Source organism: Brienomyrus brachyistius, chromosome 6 (assembly GCF_023856365.1).
Source record: "Brienomyrus brachyistius isolate T26 chromosome 6, BBRACH_0.4, whole genome shotgun sequence".
Lineage (NCBI taxonomy): Eukaryota > Metazoa > Chordata > Actinopteri > Osteoglossiformes > Mormyridae > Brienomyrus > Brienomyrus brachyistius.
In genome coordinates, this window is record NC_064538.1 from 25883941 (window position 1) to 25902928 (window position 18988).

Here is an 18988-nt window from a genome sequence, read left to right on the forward strand (position 1 = left end):
TAAGCTATTGGAAACATCTGAAGGACTCGTTGTAGGCTTTTCCCCTTTTTTGCTCTCCACATTCACTTCCAGTCACATTAAGGCCGTCTTATGCATTGTTATTCTCTGTTCTGTCACTGGTAATTGCACACTTTTCAGCTGTGGATGGAATTCCAGACGTTAGTACATCTGTAGTAGAATACCAGGGTGTTATGGCCATTAAAGGTTACTTTATCTTTTTTCAGAGTAATCCTGAAATTGCATTGGTAGTTAAGCTTGTGGAACTTAAAACAAACTTTCACTGTATGTGCCTGAGTCTTTCTAAGTCAGACCTTTGCTTTATGCTTGTTTTCATTTCCGAAGAGGAAAGGAAATTATTTGCACTACAGTAAAAGTGTCATCCCTGATATGCTGCAAAGCTGAATATTTCAGAGCGATAAATAAATAATGCTGTTTTTGTTTTTGTTTAGAAGCCATTTAATGCATTATTTGTTGCGATTACAGTCACAAGCCTCAAAATTAACTGCCAGGTTGTCACGCTAGAGATTAATTTTTGACATCAATGTCAAAAACATATTTGTTTTTTCCACAATAAACACAGTTCAAACTTGGCAAATTAAAATACTGAGTTTTTTATTACACTACATATAAATAAATAAATAATAGTCTCCCATCAATCATGAATCATTGAAGTTGCTGTCGCATTATAATAATAAATATATATACATATATATTTTATTTAGTGCTTAGCACAATGTCTTGGGTCATGAGTTTTTAGTGGGTCCAAAAGAGGGTGATTTAAAAAATATTTAAAAAAATGAAAACATTTTTCCAGTCGACAAGTTCATTTATCGTTTGACTTTGCAATTCCAAAAACTCGATTTTTCTCCTTTTTCCTTTTTAACCTTTCAGTTGTAGATTTGCTGTTTTTAAGATCATTGTCCTGTTGCGTGACCCAAAATTTCTGTTATCTAAGGCTCAATTTTTCTAAACGTTGGTGAAGACCAGGCCATTGTTAATTCTATCCGGACATGTAAAATCTTCAACGTACTTTCACATTTGCACATCGCTGTTTATGTTTATCCCATTTAGTCTGAAAGATATTCAGCTTAGTCGGCTCAGTGTGTGAAATGAACTTGGTATTTTGTTTACCTTTATATACCTTATATATAAACTTATTGTGGTTTCTGTCACTGGAGGAATATTAGAAAAGACAATCGTGTGTAATTTTCTGTGCTTTTCCATGATGTAAACAGTACTTCTGTCTTGCGTTTTCCGTTTTGCGATTATTTTTTGTAACGTGGATCAGGTTTGTTAGTGAAGTTTCAAATTTGCTTTAAAGGAAGAGATTGTCCTACAGGCCTCTTCTGATACAGGCTTTAATATGCTAGTTTATGCATGGGATCAGTAATTAGACTGATGGTTCTGCGGGAGAAAGACTTACATGTACAGCAGTAAGGCAGAAGGTGTCTTGGCTGCCCCCATAGGTGCAGAGTAATTGTGTGGGATATATGAGCTGTTATGTCATTCAGATTTTCAGCCGATTATCTCTCTCTTTTTTAGGAGAAAAGCCTGAATTTGGTACAACAAGGTAAGATTTCTGTCAAAATAAGAGCATGCAGTTCTTTTTCCCTCTTATATAAGTTTACGTCAGTGGTTATTTATAGCCAGTTTAGTCAAGTAGCACAAAAAATACAAAGTAGAACATTATAACCTAAAAATATATGTGTGTGTCCCAGCCTTGTATCATGCTCCTCATAGGCCCAGATGTTTTTTTTATTAATATTTTTTATATAAAGCAGAAGTAGGTTATATACGCCCAATGGTCTAACAGTCGTCTCATTCAGGGGAGCTGGTTCTCCTTCATGTAACAGAGGTTAAAGATGTCTAACTTTGAATAGTCATGAAATGATCATGTTATTAATTTGTCATGTTATGCATATCATCTTGTTGAAACCCTGGAAGAGGGATTATTAATTAGTCCTTTGCTAGGCGTAGTCAGTACAAGGTCATGATGAGCCTGGAAGCTGTTTCCAGGAAGAGAAAATCACCCAGGGGATAGTTACACTGGCATGGAACTGGGATGTGACCCACCTCCGTGGAACTGGAGGTGTTACTCACTGAGTCACTATTTAGAAGTGTGTCTGTTAAAAAAGAACCTTAATATCAGGTTGGTTATACTGTATGTTTTTTCTCCCATTGTGTGTCATTTTGTGCTTCAATTAGCATAAAGGTTGCATTTGGTAAATAAATGTTTTATTATATAGATTTTAACTTTTATAAAGTTTTAAAACTAACTTCAGTCAATTCAGGGCTGTAAGAACACAGGTGAATTGACATTCACTTCTAAACATACTTCACTCTTTTTCTGGCATATGCAACACTAAAATTAAGTTGTAAATGCAATATAGAGATCTCTGATATTAGAAGGCAGGCTGATAGAAATCATTTTGGAAAGTATAGTCTGCTGATTTCAGGTGGAAAAAAGATGTAGAGTCATGGGTGAGCCAGGTTGTTTTTCCCATAATTCCTCTGCAACAGTAGCCTTAGTGTCGGAAACTCTCGTAGATACTGCAGCTGAGCATGATTACTTGCAGCTTTATTTACACACTTTGCAGCTTTATTTTCACACTTACTGTAGCCCCTGCAGCTTAATTTGCACACTATGCCCCTGCACTTTTGCACTTTTCATATCAATGTCCAGAAGTACGAAGTGGCATCATAGCAGCATTTTTCGACCAGCATGGTTAAATATTTGTTTATATTTTTATCTGCCTCATTATATATGGAATATGTTTGCTTTCACCCCTTTATAATTCCTTACTTTCTTGTAATACAGAGTACAGGGAAGTCATGACCACTCTTAATGAAAAGCTATAAGCTGTTTAAAGCTATTCATGAGGGCTGTCATTAAGGAACTCACCCACCGCACTCACAGACCAGACCGACGCCTTCGATGTTGGCTTTGTGGTAGTAAAAAAACCTGCGCTTACTTTTCTGTCTTTGAATTCTGTTTGGCACCAGACATGGAAGTAAGTTTCTCTGACACGACTTAGATAAGATTCTTCATTAGAGCAGGTTGCGCCCACGAGTTGACAGTCAAGAAGCAGAGTGTTCCCGTTCTGAAGAAGTGACCCCCCCGAACAACAGAAAGGCTCGGGTCTTATCCATTTCTGTAACTCCACTAATAGGCAATCTTTTAACTCTTTGGCTCCTGTCCTCGAGCGTGATGGTCTCAGAGGTGAAGACCTTGTGCACCTCTACACCCCTTTAAGCCCGTGCCCAGACAGCCAGTCGCCAGTTGTTACATCCGACCCTTGCTAGCCGCTTATATATCCCATGTTAATCAATACCATACAATCAAGTAATCAAAATACCCATATATCATTATTTATTGGTCCATTTAGCTTGATTCATTATAACATTCATAACCTAGATAACTGTAGCACACACATAAGAGCATAAGCCTGTCTCCCTGTCAGCACTGAGCAGTCTACATAGTACATCATGTTCTTTTCAGCAAAGGAGAATCCTTATTTTACAGACAGGTGGTCTCGGCTTCACAGTTTGAGTCGTCACACACACACACACAAACACGCACATATTCTTCTTGCCTAAGATATTGGCAGCAATCCCACCATGCACCTCTCCCCAGGCCTACTGGAAGTTTCCTTCCACACCTTCAGCAGACTTTAACAGGCAGTGATGCCTAGTTAATCCTCTCTAAGCCCATTACTTTTCTTTAACGACTCTGTTGATGTCATTAATGATGGTGACAGACAGGTAGCTGATGTGTAGCTTTGCACCCATATTTTTGATACAGGGCTTGACTGCCCAGGCTTTCATGATGGTTTGAGGGAATGTAGCCATTGATATTTCTAGAAATTGGCAAAGGGTGTGTAGTCTGGTCATTTAAATGAATCCAAACATTGTGAGGTTTATAAAAATGCAAACGATGGGTTGGTAACACATGACAGGGCAAAAATAATATAGTATTATGTTATTATTTAACCATAAACTAAATCTCAGTTACATACTGATCTCAAGTTAATTAGTCATTAATGAACTGTGATGCAAACTGTATTTGTTACAATATCTGTTAATTCTGTAAACCTTTGTGAACTACTGAAGGAACTACTAAAGGACAAGTAATAAATAACACAAGTAAAATACTGATCTCACGTTTATTCATCATTAATGAATCATGATGCATCTTATCTCAAGTAGTGACTATATTTGTTCAGTATTTATTCATGATTTGTACTTCAGTAGTAACTGAGTATTTACTAAGTATTTCTGCCCCATCAAGTAAAGTGTTACCGATGGGTTTTTAAATGTCAGCACTCTTCAGAGTGTGTTGTTCCCTCTGGTGAGATGCCCTTTCGTTATACAGTGTTTGTCACATGACTGTCATTTCACGCAAACTTCACAGTGTGGCGCCTCTGGCCATCTCACGGCTCGGGCCCCGGGCCCCGGGCCCCTGTACTGTAACAGTTGTGGTTCTTGATTCGGTTTCTCTGTGCTCCTCCACCATGATGGTGTATGCGGCAGGGGAAGACGGAATGCACGTGCTCGAAACCAGGTACAGTTTACTCTGCAAGTTCCAAAACAGTATTGGTCCCAGAGAACATCCCGTAAAAACTGCTTGCAGTAGTTTTACACTTTCTGTGCGAAGCATTCAAAATACACTAATGAACATTTCAGCCAAATCGGTCCACCTTTTGCCAGTCTATCCACCTTGATCGATTGGTTAATCATCAAAAGAAATCCTGTTTGAAACAACAAGTTTTAAAAAGACTTTCTGTATTAGTTTTTATTGCATTTTTTCATATTGGTAGCTTATAGTTTTTTGTTGTTCAAATAGTCTCGATATTTTTATTGAGAACATTTCCTTTGCCCAGGATTCAGGCCAGCCTATACCACTGGTTGTGGAGAGCTGCATCCGATGCATTAACCTCTATGGTGAGAACATTCTCACATATGTATATTGCAAACTGGGTGTTCATACGTTCATTACATACATTTTTACAGATGTTTTTTGTTTTGAAAATGTGTGGCAGAATAATGGAGAATGGAATAAATTGTATGCAAATGCATCTGTTTGCTTTATGTATAAATTTTCTGATTGTAAAGCTGCTAAAGGAACTAATTAAAACTTTATTTGTCAGTGTTATTGAATACAAAGAAGAACCTACAGTATGGGCCTTTTTGACTTACATTACATATACTCTGGTGTTCTCCAGTTGCTATCATACTGTATGCTGAGAACTTCTTTGTCATGACAGTAATCTCCCGTAAGCTTATATTTCTTTGCTTTCAGGCCTCCAGCACCAGGGAATATTTCGGGTTCCAGGATCTCATGCTGAAGTCAATGATATTAAAAATTCATTTGAAAGAGGTTAGTCCACTAAAGTGTTCCGATTTTCCAATTATTTTTTTCTGAAATTAAATTTGTCTTGCATTTTTTTCTCCTGGGTCATCAATGAATACAGTGTTTTTCAGTGCAACATGATATAGATTGCAGATTTGAACTGCAGTTTAAATATTCAAAATGCACTCTGGGTTTTAAAGGGTATTCAAGGGTTAACATGTCCTATTCACAAAACTGGCACATTGCTATTTTTAATTTTTTTTTATTGTACATTGAAGAGATGAGAGGTTTCATTGAAGCTGTAATCTTGAGCAAGTGGGGCTTGTTTTTTTTAATCTTTTTTCCGCTTCGGTTTATTCCTCTGTATATTAATAAGCTTTTTCTTTGTGAGAAATGATTTGTAAATAATTTGATACACTTTGCCCATGTTCAGAGCAACTGAGTATTACGAAGTATGTTGCACAGTGTTTGACTTCATTGATATGTTCAAATGGTGTGGACCACTGGGGGGGTCCCTTTACTGCTGGACAAGGTCAGCATAGGTTCTTCTAAGGCTCACTTTGGTTATGGGGATGGTTCTCACATTGCCAGCACACACAGATAAGAGGAAGGGAGGAACGTAGCGGATTCCCTGTGGACAATGACATGTAATTATATAAAAAGGTAGAATGCATATTTACCGAGAGAGATTGTGAAGTATTTACAAGATCGACAAGGATCTACACAAACAACACACTTGTAAGTAATTCAGAACATCAATGATCATGTCTACAGTGACCCATAAGTGTCTTATATCTACAGGTGAAGACCCACTGGCAGACGACCAAAGTGGCCATGACATCAACTCTGTGGCTGGGGTTTTGAAGCTCTATTTCCGAGGCTTGGAGCACGCATTGTTTCCCAAAGAATGCTTCCTGAACCTGATGGCAACGACGAGTAAGAATTTGCGTTATCTTGTCCAAGCAAATAGCATTTAATAGACTCTGGAAAATAAGTAATAAATCAAGGTAATATACATATATGCATTTGGCACTGTGATCAGTTTGTTTCCATGACTTTGTGACTTTTTGATGATTGATTTTGAAAGGCGGGAATTAGGTAGCATGAGTAGAGACTGTGAATGACTGGCGTTCTAAGCATGCTGTGGGATCTTGGACTCACATGTCTATCATACAATATAAATGTCTGAGCAACCCCACCCTGTTGGATTCAGGTATAATTATAAATGGTATAACATGCATAGTTCAGAATGATACCCAACACTTTTCACCTCTTGTCTTTCAGAAATTGAGTCAGGAGGAGAAAGAGCTCACCACATTCAGCAGATTATATTAACTCTTCCTCGTTCTACCATTCTGATCATGAGATACCTTTTTGCTTTCCTCAGTCAGTGAGTTGGATGTTTTTACTACTATTTGAAAGTCATTTGATGAGAACATTTGTTTACTGAATTATTTGAATGGAACTGGTTTATTATTTTTAAGGTTTATGTCGTAGCTTTGACTGTTACTTGTTGTTTTATGGGACTGTATTTTTACGCTCTTTTTCTACTTCATTCATTGATTTATTGAGTATCAGAACAGGAGATTATTTTGCTTTAAGGACATATTAAGTTATATTTATGGCTGGCTTGGATATTCTTCTTAAGCCCAAAAGCAGTCCCTCAGCGAACTACATAAGAAACAGGGTTTGGTTCACACAGTCATTAGGATTTAGCTGAGCAATTCCTCATGCCCTTTCCCAGCCACATGAGGTCACACAACTTTTTATGTGACCATCCACTGAGCAGCAGTAATGATCCTCATCAAAAAAAAACATGTTACCTAGCAATGATTGGTGAATCTTTAAATCACTTTAAGTTGTTAACCCCCTGTGTTAACCCACCCCATCTAGCTTGTCCCAGTATAGCGATGAGAACATGATGGACCCCTACAATCTAGCCATCTGCTTTGGGCCAACACTTATGCCCATCCCTGATGGACAGGACCCAGTGGCCTGTCAAGCCCATGTCAACGAAGTTATCAAGACTATCATTGTCTACCATGAGCTCATCTTTCCAAGCCCCCAGGAACTGGATGGGCCCATATATGAGAAGTGTATGACTGGAGGGGAGCAGTACTGGTGAGTGTCCTGTCTATACTGTAGTCAGGATTTTGTATTGCTAGAAAAACGTGGAACAGAGCTCTGATTGCTGCTGAGCTGTAGAGTCTTGCCTCGCTTCCTTTTCAGTGACAGCCCTCACAGCGAGCCTGGCGCCATCGATGAGGTGGACAATGGCACAGGTCCGCATACTAGTGATGACGGTGAGTCTAACCACATGTTGATCTTGAAACATCTTCCAGCTCAACTGGCTGCAAAACGTTATGATTAGGGAGGGTACTTTGTTGAAGTAGAAAAACTGTGAAATTATTTTGTTCTTTTGCTTTACTCTGTTTAGTTTTTCCATTTTTTTCTCTGTTCTTGTTTGCTCATTACCAAGGCGTCATCAACCTCAACCCAAGCCACTGCTATTGATACCATTTGTACAGTCGGTAGTGCCAATTTATAATATGTACAGGATTCTAACAAGGGTTCATCTACATTTTTTGGTGCTTTATAATATTTAAAAAGTTTGTCTATATAAATAGAGGATATATGGGCAGCAAAAAACAGTATTTCTTTCTTTGTATGAAAACAGAGCAACTAAATTGACCCACTTATACTGATACTCAATAGATTAGAGCTGCAGTCACCAGCTGGTGGATTTTTCTCTGCATTTTTTTTCGGTTTCATACTACTGATGGAATTTGACCACTGGAGAAAGATAGTTGGGTATCCCAGGTTTAGAGTTACCCTGTCAGATAAAAGCAGCTGTATCCAAAGAGGCAAACCCAGTTTCTGGTAATAGAAACAGCTTTAGCATACAGATAGAAAGGACTTCATAACTCACTACAGTATTCAAAATATACGGAGATCTTTCTGTAATTATTTTACTAGGTACCTCAGCTATTGAAATGACATCTTTACTGATGATAGTAGTAATCAAAATTGTGAACAGTAGTTTAACCAGACAGTCAGGTTAATGAAGATGTTTCAGACCATATGTTTTTGTTTTGTTTTGTTTTGTTTTTACAGATTTAAAAGCCTTTACATGGGAATGTAGCTTAAATGACTAAAGCTCAGAAAATTCTTTGGTGAGACGTGTTAGGGACTGCGCCTCTAATTTTTGCTTTTCCGAGTTATACTGCCATATTTGTAAATCTAATTCCGTGTCCTATACCAGCAAAAAAACTACGTGTAATTAGGTCATTAAAATGTTTCAAGACATTTGTAATTTGTGACAGATGTTTTTATATTTTAAAAATGCTGCCTGTTTTCGGATATTTTTATGGAAATGATTGCATGCAGGCTCTGTTAAGAACACGCATTTCAGACTTTTATTCATTGACCCATCTGGTGAAGATGTATTTATAAGTGTGAAATTCCCTGGTGATACCCAGCTGTCTTCTTCAGACAGTACGATATTTCCTATTTGTGACTGTACTACATTAACAGCAGTAGATTTCTTTTGTTTCTTCTGCTATTTTCTGTGATGTTTACTGACGTGCACACTGGCTAGCCCTTTCCTTAAAAGTTCAGCCTTTTTTCCCCTTATGTTGTGGTCTGAAAAAGCAGTTCTCATGTTGTATTTTCCCCTTGTGTAAACTGACTTAATATATCCATAAGCATGGAAGTACTCATTTTTCAACGTTATTTAGTACTTAAATTCAAGCTTTAAATTCATGTTGCGTAATTTTTTGCACTATATTATTATTCATGTTGTTATGAGTAAATAACGCAGTATAAGAATAACTCTGACAGTGTTTCGATTTTTTTTCCCCAGATTGTCTCGTTTTTTGTCAATATCCTGAAACACACGTATTAAAGGACAATCCTGATTTTTTATTTTTTTTGGATAATAGCATATTGTATCATTCGTAGAAACTCAGGTTTTGCATTTTTTTTGCAGAATAGAGATATGGCTAAATCAATATGACACCTGAGCCTGAGATTTTAAGTAACAGAACCTTATCTCCTACAAGCTTCTGGCTGGCTGGATTTTTAAATGTAATTCGGGTTTTTAGAAACCATGAAATATGTTACAGTTTTTCTCTGGAGGTAATTTTACTACTCACTATATCTTTAATGGAACAGTTTGTGCTTTAAGATTTACTTGGAAGAGCTCCTGCTGTATGATAACTAACCTGTCCCTTTGGTCTTGCCTCACCGTAGAAGATTGCTAGGTAATGAATAATGGCCATTTCCACTTAGTGTTTAGTAGGCACTGGTGATATGATGATCTTATCATTGGATACCAACAACCTTTATGTATGATGCAATTTTAATTTGAAGTGATAATCAGTAATTTAATTGTGTATGCACCAGAAAATCCTGCTATGTGACATGATCCCTTTATTGATCCCTGGGGGGGAATTCTCTTTTCCTCTACCCCATCTTACTCTCCAAGACACACGTAAGTGAGAGCAAGCTTCTTCAGCATTACCCATAGCAACACCCATGGAGCTGTGGGTTAAAACCCTTGCTCAAAGGCCAACAGACGTGACTATTTTGCCAAGGCTGGACTTGAACCAACGACCTTCCATTCGAGGCTTCATCCTCTGAGCCACACATTGTCCCCAACATCTGTCATGTGCCAACATCAAGTCTTATAAGAGTATATTCATTTTACTAATTAGTGCAGAAATTAGCCTAATTATTTCTACATCTAAAATGACAGATTTGTTCGCGAAGAAAATTAAGGCAGTTGTTGATTTCAAGTCCCTTCTCATGTCTGCAATAAAGACATAACAGTGAAAGACAACACCACAAATCATTGCTCTCACCTTAGAGTTCATCATCCAGTTAGATTTACAAAGACAAGCAAGGCTACTTCACGATCAGACCCAGTGCCAGGTGGGCAGTCCCCAAGTTAGACATAGATACATACGTACAAAAGTACTTAATGAAAACTGCCATCCCCAGTTACTACAGCAGTTGGCTCAGCGGTGGAAGTGGCAATTTGAGATTGAAATCATGTTTCTTTGCAGTGAATCAATCTTTTGAGTTTTTCAAATAACATTTCTTTTGGATGCATCCCCTCTGAATATTTTTTGCTTAGGGGAGCACTTTTGGTGGAAAACCTGGCTGACATATTGTCATTAACTAGATGTGGTATCGCTATTTGTGGTTTTAGGTTATAAAAATTAAACACTGGAATGTTTTTGAAGTTCTCTGAGAGCTCTTTTGTAAGTGAAGCAGCATTTGTAGCGTGTTGTTTTCACAAGGGAAGAAGCAAATCATTTCAGTTAATGTACTAACCACAAACATTTATTTGAAGTCCATATTTGGGTGCTTTATTAACTATTTTAAAACATGTTTCTAATTTGGGGGAGTTGTTTTGTATGTATCGGAACCAGTTCAAGGCTGACATAAAGAGTGCAGATTCATTTTATGAGGTTATATGTGCCTCTTTCATGCCTTGTGCCCACAGATCTGGAGCAGATTGAGGCCATCGCCAGGTTTGACTATGTGGGCCGCACTGCACGGGAGCTGTCCTTTAAGAAGGGGGCATCGCTGTTACTGTACCACCGAGCCTCTGCGGACTGGTGGGAAGGACGGCACAATGGTGTGGACGGGCTGATACCTCATCAGTACATTGTGGTCCAAGACATGTGAGTCTAGCTTGAGGCTCTTGAGCCCTTTAACAAGGGCACTGCAGCCCATTTGCATAAACTGGAACCAGGTCTGGCAGTGCTATGCCTAACTTCGGTTTTAGCTGCATTTGAATCACCTGGGTTATAAGTGTGTTTATGCAAATGATTGACGGAATTTTTAATTGAATTAGCGAGTAGCACTGTGAAGCATCTGTAAAGTTGTGGGATTGATTACTGCCCCAGATCTATGTCTGGAGTTTGTCAGAACTTGTAATAAAAAAATGGCTATCAGGGCATACTTAGGGTAAGAAGAACAGGGAATAAGCTTGATTTGTTATGGCATCGCTATAGGAGCGACATAAGTATCAACAGTCAGGTTTTCAATACCGTTAAAAGAGCGGAGGTGCTTACAAAATACTAAGTGAACACTGGCATCTTGAATATCTATGATTTCAATGGAGCCCAATTGCCAGAGAGTCTCACTGTAGCAATGCACCAGTAGTGGCCCCAATGATGGAAAAATACTCAATTTTCATACTTAAGTACAGATACCAACCCAAAATGTTACTCAAGTAAAAGTAATCCAGTAAAATACTACTTAAGTAAAAGTTAAAAATACCTGGTTTTATGAATACTTAAGGATCAAAAGTAATGTAAAGGATCAAAAGTAAAATACTATACATTCAAATCTACTGATCTTACAAAAAAGCAACCTCTCCCTTTACACGCAAGAAAGATTTGAATATAGCATATCAAGTTACAGGTCCGTTCTTCCTGCCCCCTCGTTAACCCCGTGTTCACCAGCTGTTTCCGGTCGCTGTTGTTAGTTCAGTGTATTTCAGTCCGCGTTCGAGTACGTTTCCCTAGTCCTGTCATTAGTGTTGTTGAGCTTTGTATTTGTTACCCCATAATAAACCCCATTTATTTGTATCTACGGCTGCCTTTCCATGTTGCAGCCGTAACATACAGTGCATCACAATAACAAAAACTGTCGCAAGGGAATATTTTCTTTTTATTCAGAAAACAAACAGTTAAACTTGCCAGTCTTGCCGGCGCTGATTAGCAAGATGACATTTTTATTCTGTGGAAAACAGAAGATCGATCTGTTGACCAGATTTAATAATGAATTATAAACATTTTGTGAGCCAGTACTTCTAGACTTCTTGTAAGTGGTGAATGAGATGGAGGAGGTGTAAGAACAATCTCCCCACGGGGACAATAAAGTATCAATTAATTATTATTATTATTATTATTATTATTATTATTATTATTATTATTATTATTATTAAGACCCTGTTCCTCCATTACAGAAAATGTCTGATCGTCCAGTAAAATCATCTCCATTATTTCAGTAGTAGCTCTTCATAAAAACAGTATGTAATGTAAAATTATAATAAAGAGAGGAATTCGTGAGAGGAAATCGTGAGAGGAAATTGCAATCTCAGTTCTGAGTCAAATAAATCATGATTCACATTTAACTGGGTAAGCAACTATGGCTGTGCAGAGTGTATTTGAGTAAAAATTGGTTATTTGGCTCAGAAATGTAGCGAAGAGAAAGTGAAAGTTGTAGCAGCTTAAAAAACTCAAGTACAAATCCATTTAAAAATTAAGTACCGTTACTCTCACGATCACAGCGAAGGTAAGCGGCGATCGTGCGGGCAGGTGTGCAAGGAGCAGGCGGACAGGTCGAGATCGGGGTAAACTCGGGGTTTAATCAGGGAAGAGGGACGAAGGAACATCAGGCAGGAACAAACCACACAAGATCCACAATAAACTACAATGACGGACAGGGGGGACAAGCAAGACCAGGACTTAAATACACAGGACTGATCAAAGTAACTAGACACAGCTGGGTACAATCGGGGAAGCACACGTGGGTAAGCAGGGGGCGTGGCACACACGAGGAGCGGACGAGCCGGGCATGACAGTTACAAAGTATTTGTACTTTATTACTTTACTCCTCGGAGTGGCCCGTACAGGCTGCTCAGTGCCTACAGATGGGTCTATATACCAGCTGAGGGAGGTGCACCGCTCTACTTACAGTATATATGGTGAGCTGTAAACTCTTTGTCACTTAATGTCTCCATTGTGTCCAGGGATGATGCCTTCTCAGACAGCCTCAGCCAGAAGGCAGATAGTGAGGTGAGTAGCGGACCCTCCCTGGACGGCAAGGCCTCCTCCAGGAGTGACATCCATTCTCCATGTGAGCACTCAGCAGACTATGGCTTCTTGGGGGTCCTTGGAAGGTATGTTCAGGGAAAGGGGTCCAGATATTAATTTCGATATGGTTTTCATTTAGAGTATTTTTATGAAAATGAACCACCGTCAGGTTATATCCTTTATTGTGGATAAAAATACCTTCACATTTTGTTAAGCTGTTAGACATTGATGTTGATACATGTTTGAGAAAGTTTGAGAAATTTCGTTGACTTCAGGGATTCTAGTGCTAACTACCCATTCCGGTGAGGTTCACGTGGAATTTGTAAAACGTTAATCTCTTTCTTTAAGTAACAGACCACAGAAACGATATGACTGCATACATTATCTGGTTCTTTTCGTTCACGCGGACAGGGCGAGGTTACAGTCGGATGGCTCAGCCATTTCTCGACGGCGGAATGGAGTCGACACTCACAGCCCCCCCAGGGGCCTGGAAGTCCCTCCACGCGCTGCCGCTTACCCCTGCAGCCCCCATAAAATGTCCACCAGCCTGCGGTGTGCTGAGAGTCCAGAACAGCGCCATTTAGCTACATACGCCAACGCGGCTAACATCAGCCATCCTGAGAGGAGGGCGTACCCTGAGGCACGTCCGTTGAAACCCACGCCAGGCTCCACTCGCCACAGCAAATTGGCCGACCGCAAGTCCCTGGAGGCAGAAGCTCTTGCTGAGGTAAGCCATTCATAAGCACTGAACATAGCTATTACCACAATGTCAGTACAGCAGAGATGGCTGCAGGATGGGAAAGCATTGCAGATTTTAATTAACTAAATTATGCAGACGCTTTCCTGGGGATTTGAACCCATATCCTACTGGTTCTGCAATTGATTCTAACCTAACCTCTGGTGCCAGTCTTAGGAAGTGACAATAATGCACCATGTACAAACACAGAATCTGTGTTTAGTAACAGCTGGCTACGAAATTCGCTTATTTAATGGAAACCAAATCTTCATGGCAGGGAGGGTGCCTTTGCAAAGGATGCATTTGTATTCACAAGTCTAATGAAAATGGTCTTCACACTTTAATATTATTTATTAAGGCAGGTTTTACCCGTGAGGTTTAAAGCATGGAAAATAAAATTAAGCGTAATGTTTTATCCGCTAATCACTCTCTGCAGCCTGTTATACCAAGGATCAAGTTTCCTTTGTTAGCCTTCAGGCAGTTGCATACATCTGAGTCCTGCAGCATCTGCTCTTAATACCAGACATTTGGTCTTAATGACAATGTGCCCTGACTCCTCTCTTTTGTATTGTGTGTCCATCAGGATATTGAGAAGACTATGAGCACTGCCCTGTACGAGCTGCGAGAGCTCGAGCGGCAGAACACGGCCAAGCAGGCTCCAGATGTCGTTCTGGACACGCTGGAGCCACTGAAGACAAGCACTGAGCTGACCCGCCCACAGCAAACCATCACGATCCGTGACCCGGATGCCGGAGTGCACTGCAGCAGCAATCCCAGTCCAGAAATGATGAGCACATTCAAGCCAGTTCCATCACCCCGACTGCCTAGTGCACAGCTAAGGGCCTCTGGCAGGGTCCCCCAGATGGCTCAGCAGTGCCCTAGCAGTCCCAGCCCGTCTGGGCGAGGCTGTCCCACTGTCCCACTGCCCAGGAAGATCTTCCCTCGAGATTCCCCTCCGGACACTGGGCCAGTGTAGCTCAGGTGATACCTATTCTGCCAATCTGGATCCCATCAGATTTGTTTGTTAAGCTGTTATTTATGTTGAATTCTATTTGTCAATTCATAGACGTTACCAAAGTGGACAGCCTTCGAATATTTCTTGCGCTTGTAGAAGCCTTCTTCTTTGAGGTGCCAGGTGACTTTGGAATTGTGATTACAAAGCAATTGAAGCCTCCATTGCATTTAAAGCAACAAGTAAGACAATCTAAATCATTAGGTATTGCGGTGTACAGACAGATGAAGAGAGTTTAGCATAACTGCATTGGATAGCTATCAGATTGATTTTTTTGCGAATGCCCTTGCAGATTGCAAATACCCACTGCGGTTTACAGCTTTCAAGTTACGAAATAGTTCATAAATGTAGACAAGCTGACTTGTATCGGTGTTTTGATTGTGTTTGTGGAAAGAAATCCCCTGCAAAGCCTTTTTTGTCAGGTACTATAATAGACAAAACAGCAAGATAATGAATGGCAGGAGTAATATAGCAATAGTAATAAGAAACTTATAAGACATCTGCAATAAAATATAGCTTAATACGGTAATCATGATGTTAGCTAACTGGCAAACGAGAATAATGAAAAGCAAAAGTAAACGCAGTAATATGAACCTTAAATCACAGAATGTTTTCAGCTTAATGTAACTACTCTCTGTTGCTATAATAACTAAGTATCACTGGTATTAATGTGATGTCCTGTTTTATTGTGTGAATATTGCACTTCAACACAAACTCTGTTTGTATAGTATAGCTGCCTGTCCTGACTCAGTCTGTATTCGGTATGTATTGTTTAAATTAGGGTAAATGTCTGCATTTGCCAGATCTTGTTTCGAAAGGTAAATCAATTAGCCTCTAACAGCTTCCTCACAGGTCCCCTACAGCACTCGGTCATATCAGCAATGCCAGTTGTGATCTGAATTTGTTGTCACGCTAATATACTGTAGTGACAACCATTCCCTGATGTCAACAAAGACATAAACAGTGTTTGTAGTAGAGCAAGAACCACATGCAACCATGTACTGGAATAACTGGATAAATGAGATCTATAAAATGCTGTGTGTATATAAAGTTATTGGCTATAAGCTGCCCACTTCACTGTAGTATGAAATTTATTGCACTCAAGTAAAACATGGCTTAATACATCACCAGGAGATTCAGTCAAGTGTCCCGTGTCCCAGTTCATTAAGACTCTCCTTCAGCCCCCCCCACCTCCAATAAATAAAAATAAATGCTCCTGTCCTGTTAGGATAAACCATTATGGATGTTGCTAACCTCAAGTGCCTATTTAAGTCAGGTGATTCAAGATAAGTTTAAACACATGCATGTGACGGTGTCATTTTATGAGACCTGCACCCCATTTTTATGGCAGGAAGAGTCTATCCTATATATATATACACACACACACAGACACACACACGTTGGCTTTGTTGGTTCAGTAAGAATCCATTTCCCTCATTTCATTTGGGCTAGTCAGCCATTGCCTTAGTGACAACACTTCCCCCTTGTGGTGAGAAAAAAAATGGCACCCAAAAGAACAAGCAGAAGCTTGTCAGTAAATTAAATCATTGTTTTCTCCTCCGGGTTCAGTTCTATTAGGGTAGCTCCCCTGTTCCTACAGGACCCAATAGAACCACCTTTTATTTGAAATATATTGGTAAGCAGGTACCTGATAGATACACTCCATTGTTCTCCTGGGAGGAGTGATTTAAGGTTTTATAAGATTCGTTCATGGATAATCCTTAAATTAAGTCCTGTCTAAAAATATTGTAGTCAAACACAAATGCTACATAGTTGTATTCATATATAGAAAATATCTACACATCAATCTAAAAAAAATGAAAATGATGCATTTTAAAAATTTCTGTAGCATTTTGTCAAATTTTGTTGAATGTCCCCTCAAGGTAAAACCTCAAGATGGCGATATTGCTTCATAAGACATAGACAGTCTCTGACATGCACAGTATAAGAGTCATAAGACATAGACAGTCTCTGACATGCACAGTATAAGAGTCATAAGACATAGACAGTCTCTGACATGCACAGTATAAGAGTCATAAGACATAGACAGTCTCTGACATGCACAGTATAAGAGTCATAAGACATAGACAGTCTCTGACATACACAGTATAAGAGTCATAAGACATAGACAGTCTTTGACATACACAGTATAAGAGTCATAAGACATAGACAGTCTCTGACATACACAGTATAAGAGTCATAAGACATAGACAGTCTTTGACATACACAGTATAAGAGTCATAAGACATAGACAGTCTCTGACATACACAGTATAAGAGTCATAAGACATAGACAGTCTCTGACATGCACAGTATAAGAGTCATAAGACATAGACAGTCTCTGACATGCACAGTATAAGGGTCATAAGACATAGACAGTCTTTGACATACACAGTATAAGAGTCATAAGACATAGACAGTCTCTGACATGCACAGTATAAGAGTCATAAGACATAGACAGTCTCTGACATACTCAGTATAAGAGTCATAAGACATAGACAGTCTCTGACATGCACAGTATAAGAGTAATAAGATATAGACAGTCTCTGACATGCACAGTATAAGAGTCATAAGACATAGACAGTCTCTGACATGCACAGTATAAGAGTAATAAGATATAGACAGTCTCTGACATGCACAGTATAAGAGTCATAAGACATAGACTGATGCTGACATACATAGTATAAGAATGATAAGATATAGATTGGCTCTGACATACACAGTATAAGAATCACAAGATATAGACAACGCTGACATATGCAGTATACTGTAAGAATCACAAGACATAGACTTGCTCTGTCATATACAGTATAAGAATCATAAAATATAGACTGGCTCTGACATAAACAGGTTAAGAATCTTTTTCATCTTTCATTGTCCTTTTCATTACAACCAGCATTTGCCTTTCAGGGAGAATCAATAGTGTCTGTAGTACTACACGTACCAATGTGGTAAGACTAATTTATCAAGATTAAATATCAATACCTCTACAATTTTTGTAGATCTGGGTTCAGTAAAATAATTTGATTATGTATGACTCAGATAGCATCATCACCTATACATTAAGTCCCTTTGTGGAAAATGACAACAATAAATGGTTTAGCACATTATTAGTCATTATATCTGAATAAGAGCCTGTTATGGTTCAAATTCAAAATCTAATTTCTCATGTCTTTCATGTTCTCTTTATGAAATAAATCGTTCAGTAAACTCATTACAAAGTCTTTGTTCCCCTTACAAAATAATAGCATAATTAAATTGCACTACAATAGCAGTCAGATTAATTATATTTATTCTTACTATTGGCAATTTATATTCCCATTATTTATGCTCAGAGTAACATTTTCAAGAGTTATAGTTGATCTTGCTTCTCTTCTCACCTCCAAAACGGTTTAATCTATTTACAGCTGATGAAAGCAAGTACTCAGTAAAATGTAACTGCCTTTGCATAAGGTAAAGAAAGCAACATGGGAACCTTGATGGAGCAGTATATCACCTGTGCAGTGACTCAGTCGGATAGAAGGATGGCCGGTGGTGAATGACGTATGTGTCTGTGAATCCCCTGTTTCAGAACTGAGGTCACAGTTCCCTGTTGTATAACAGGAGTACATATAACTGCTTGGAATTCACTGGACCATGTGCCTGTTCCCCAGCTTGTTTTATACCATTGACTGAACATGACATGACCGGGGAAGTTGTAACCTGGGTGCTTGAGGGAAAGGTTAATGTCCCCAATGAAGTTTATGTGTGTGTGTTTAATAGTGGCACTTTAGAAGTTGCTGTAGACGTTTATGCTCCCTGTGTGTTCCACCGATCTTTCTACGAAACTCATAGAGCAGAGGTTTGTACTGAAACTGGATCTCAGAAAGCACAAGAAAAGCCACGAACAGGACGTCAATCATATACTCTATCATATACTCTATCATATACTCTATCATATACTCTATCATATACTCAGTGTCAAACAATATTAAGACACAACAAACCTTGTATTTTTTAACTGGTAGGAAACTGGAAGATTGAATAAAGCTGATGAAGCTTCACGCACAGGGAAACTGC

The 18988-nt window shown here is 38.9% G+C and overlaps 1 protein-coding gene across 1 annotated transcript in view; it reads left to right on the plus strand.

Moving 5' to 3' along the window:
- The window catches only part of LOC125745416 (SLIT-ROBO Rho GTPase-activating protein 3-like), a 55391-nt gene extending 39322 nt beyond the window's left edge, over positions 1-16069 (plus strand). The window contains exons 11-22 of the mRNA XM_049018297.1: positions 1543-1570; positions 4531-4561; positions 4881-4941; positions 5300-5377; positions 6152-6286; positions 6635-6740; positions 7244-7471; positions 7580-7653; positions 10860-11040; positions 13119-13268; positions 13594-13909; positions 14502-16069. Coding sequence (XP_048874254.1) covers positions 1543-1570; positions 4531-4561; positions 4881-4941; positions 5300-5377; positions 6152-6286; positions 6635-6740; positions 7244-7471; positions 7580-7653; positions 10860-11040; positions 13119-13268; positions 13594-13909; positions 14502-14894 — 1781 coding nt within the window. The 3' untranslated portion in view covers positions 14895-16069. The remainder of the gene's footprint in view (positions 1-1542; positions 1571-4530; positions 4562-4880; positions 4942-5299; positions 5378-6151; positions 6287-6634; positions 6741-7243; positions 7472-7579; positions 7654-10859; positions 11041-13118; positions 13269-13593; positions 13910-14501) is intronic.
- Positions 16070-18988: the final 2919 nt, after the last annotated feature.